The sequence below is a fragment of the Myotis nattereri genome, assembly GCF_964212035.1.
Source record: "Myotis nattereri genome assembly, chromosome: 5".
Taxonomy (NCBI): Eukaryota; Metazoa; Chordata; class Mammalia; order Chiroptera; family Vespertilionidae; genus Myotis; species Myotis nattereri.
In genome coordinates, this window is record NC_138080.1 from 44,054,105 (window position 1) to 44,057,830 (window position 3,726).

Below are 3,726 nucleotides of genomic sequence, written 5' to 3' on the forward strand. Positions count from 1 at the left end.
TTATTAATAGGATAGGATTTGCTGAGCATCTGCTGTGTAGTCATTTTCCGGGACCTTCACATTTATTTACTTTATTTCCCAAAACTATATTTTCTTGAACTATCTTGTATCTCCATATTATTAAAATGTTTTTCCTAGTCCCAGTTATCCCTGCTAGAGATTCCCACTTGACCCTAAAATAGAGTTATTATTGATAAATATACATACATAACTTTTTTTTCTCTCTCTCACACACACTATCTAGGATCATTTTCTTCTTGCTATCATAAATTAAAAGGCTGCCTTGTTAAAAGTTGTTGAAATTGTCCTTGGGTCTCCAGTCTCAGAATTTCTGCTGCCACTTCTCAAATTCTCAAAATGTCTCCATCCCCCAACCCCAGCACAAAACAAACCCTGTAAAATCCTTTCCCTGTTTATTGCTTAGATGCAGTTTCTTCACAGGCTATCTTCCTTGCTCCATGGCAGTACTAAAATATAAACCTTTATTCCTTCAGATTACTTTATTACAATAATCCTCAGGAAAATAAAATCACATTATTGCCACTTTTCATTTGGGAATCTGGCTTTGAGTCACATAGTTGGAAAATAGATAAACCAAGATTCCAACTGAGACATTCTGGCTCCAGATGATGCCCCACCTTCCTTCTCTCTCTCTCTCTCTCTCTCTCTCTCTCTCTCTCTCTCTCTCTCTCTCTCTCTCTCTCCCACACACACACACACACACGCACATGCACACAAACACATAGGCCCCCTCCATTTCTAGTCTCCTAAATACACAATTCTTAACCACATTACTCTGCACTATTATTTCACATTCTTCACTTTCAACGTGATTAGTTAAGAAAATTATAGAAACCTTCATATTGCTTCCTTTCTTGACCTATTCGTTAAAAAAAAGTAATTTCTATATTTAAAAGTTGCATGCGTAGGATAATGAATTAAACTTCTTTCCTAATGATAAATTATAAATAACTTTAATGTTATGTGTTTATTAATGAGTATAGTTATTTATCCATTTGGTCAGTATATTAAAAGCTCCTGTGCTTAAATAGCTTTTCTATATAGCATTTTAGTGTCAGTTACAGTGGATGACACTTACCTGGAATAAGCACAATGCTTGCATGTTGATGCTTCAAATAGATTTGTTGAATTTAAAAATGATCTCAACTTATGCAATAGGCCACTTTATACTCATCAAAGGCAAACAATTTAAAAAGAAAACAAGTGGAACCTGAGACCGTGTGTTTCCAATATGGCGGCAGTGACGGATGTGGATACCCTGAGCGGCACCAACAGCGGCCAGGGCAAGAAGCGCTTTGAAGTGACAAACTGGAACGCAGTAGCCCTCTGCACCTGGGACGTTGAGGTTGATAACTGTGCCATCTGCAGGAACCGCATTATGGATCTTTGCATAGAATGTCAGGCGAACCAGGTGTCTGCCACTTCAGAAGAGTGCACCGTTGCGTGGGGAGTCTGTAATCATGCTTTTCACTTCCACTGCATCTCTCGCTGGCTCAAAACACGGCAGGTGTGCCCGCTGGACTACAGAGAGTGGGAATTCCAAAAGCATGAGCACTAGGAAAAGAATATTCTCCATCAAGCTCAACTGTTTTGTTATTCATTTAATGACTTGCCCTCCTGTTACTGAATTGTAAGTTGGATAGAACTGGGTCTTTTCCGCTTTGACTTTTCAGTTTGCTATCCCTGCAGTCCTATTGTGTCCCGTGTCAAAATCCAGTTGGATTCTAAAAAAACAAAAAAAAAAAAAACAAAAAAAAACAACAAAAACAAAACAAACACAAGTAACTAAATGTATTAAGAATCTGAAGTTTCACTGCTTTATAAATAAGGGGAATATATTTAAAATATATATATTTTATCATATTGTGATCTAGAAGTATAGAAAAATGACAGATAAATATAAAACTGTTTGATATGAAGGCAAAGTTAGGAGAATTCTGTTTGACATTAATCACAGGATTTTAATTGTGAAGCCATTTCTCTGTAGTTATATGTCATAGTTTATGTTATAGTAAGATGAACAATACTATTTATAATTAAAATTAGCTGACTTTTTGGCACAGAAATAATAAATGAGGAGCGTTTTTTCTGGAAATAAATAACTAAAGGAATTTTATAGGATACATAAATTGATTTATCTTTTGGGTCTGTATTCATTAGTCCTCCCTGATATTTTATTCTCTTACATTCTATTTTATAACAATATTTATGTATAATCTTTAAGATATGTCTTTCTCCTATCCATCTGCTATCCAGTTGTCTAACATAAACTTAGAATGTTCAGAAAATGTTAATGGCAATAAAATGGTCCAATATTCCTTTGCCTCAGCACTACTAAAATAATATTTATCAGACCATCTTTCTGCATGCACATTAAAAAATTAAAATTTCATCTATGTGATCACTATAAACCTGGTCTTTTGGCACAGGACGTGATAATAAAAGATGTAGCATTGAATATTGTGAAAATGACCTTCAATTTATATTAAAATTTCTAATTACTTTGAAACTCTTGGGTGATGAGAGATTCACATTAAAGATTTCTATAATTTTGTGTGTAATGTAGGAAATTATAATGACCTTAAAATCAATGTTCTACCTGTACTCACAAAGGAAAATCCCAATATTTAAAAGATAGTAGGAAGCACCCTAAATTTAATTGAAATAGAAATTGATTAATTCAACTGCACAGTAATAAATATACTACCTGGCATGTAATATTCTCATTGTAAGCATGAACAAAATTATTCTGCTCTTGCCATTATTTATTATTGTTTATAATTTTCTTACCAGTACACTCAGATATGGCATATAAACAGTAGACTTACTTAAGGATCAAAAAATAAAGAAAACATTATGAACACATGAATTGATGTCTAAAAAATATGAAAGTTTACACTGAACTTTACAAGAGATTAAACCAGAAAATGAAGATTAGGTGCCAGGTGCTTATTATTTACAAACATTATCAAGTATAGTGTTTCAAACACTAAAAGTTATGGATAGAGTAGCTATTTGTGACTTAGTTTACATATCTTCTCACACTCTAAAAACTCTGTGAATTATAATTATCGATAGGTAAGAAAATACTGTTTAGTGAATAGCAAATTCAGAATTAACACAGAACTCTCTGACCCTATCCTTCTCATTGTAATATTCTGAGCCTAATAAAACTAAAGAATTTGCAAATCATAATAAATTAAATAAGTGAATACTTTAATTGATGAATGAAAAGAGTTAGGGTTTGGCCAGTGACATGGTCTGTGGAATAATTAATAACTTAAAGAAGAGGTAGATGCATAGTGGAAGTTTATTTTACTTTCTAAAAAGTGAAAGGGCAAGTATTGCTAATCAATACAGGGCAAGAAACAAAAAGTGGCTTTCCCAATTAAAGAGTAATGGCTGCTATTGCTAGTCATTACTGAAGTTGAGCAGTAATCAGGGTCTGTCTTGAAAATATAGTTTGTTTGCTTTCCAGGAGAGAGTCTGGCAGATGTCCTAGGGAGGTGTCTTATCAGTATTTTCTCAAGCCTGTAAATATGCTTAGACCAAAAGTTATAAAGAGTTCAAAGGAGGCTTGTTTGAAAGGGCAGGAGGAAGAGAACATTCTTCTTGGTGTTATTTATCCCTGAGTTCTGAAAACAGCAGGGAGGAAGGGGTACAAGAATGTAGCCTTGAGAGTAGCTTATCTTGTCTTGCAGTTTG

At 34.0% G+C, this 3,726-nt stretch overlaps 1 protein-coding gene across 1 annotated transcript; it reads left to right on the top strand.

Moving 5' to 3' along the window:
• Nucleotides 1-1,252: 1,252 nt before the first annotated feature.
• Nucleotides 1,253-1,579, top strand: LOC308519965 (E3 ubiquitin-protein ligase RBX1-like; the record flags this gene model as incomplete). The annotated part of the gene is made up of 1 exon (XM_081092340.1): nt 1,253-1,579. The coding sequence occupies one exon, from the start codon at nt 1,253-1,255 to the stop codon at nt 1,577-1,579; it is 327 nt and encodes a 108-aa protein (XP_080948466.1).
• Nucleotides 1,580-3,726: the final 2,147 nt, after the last annotated feature.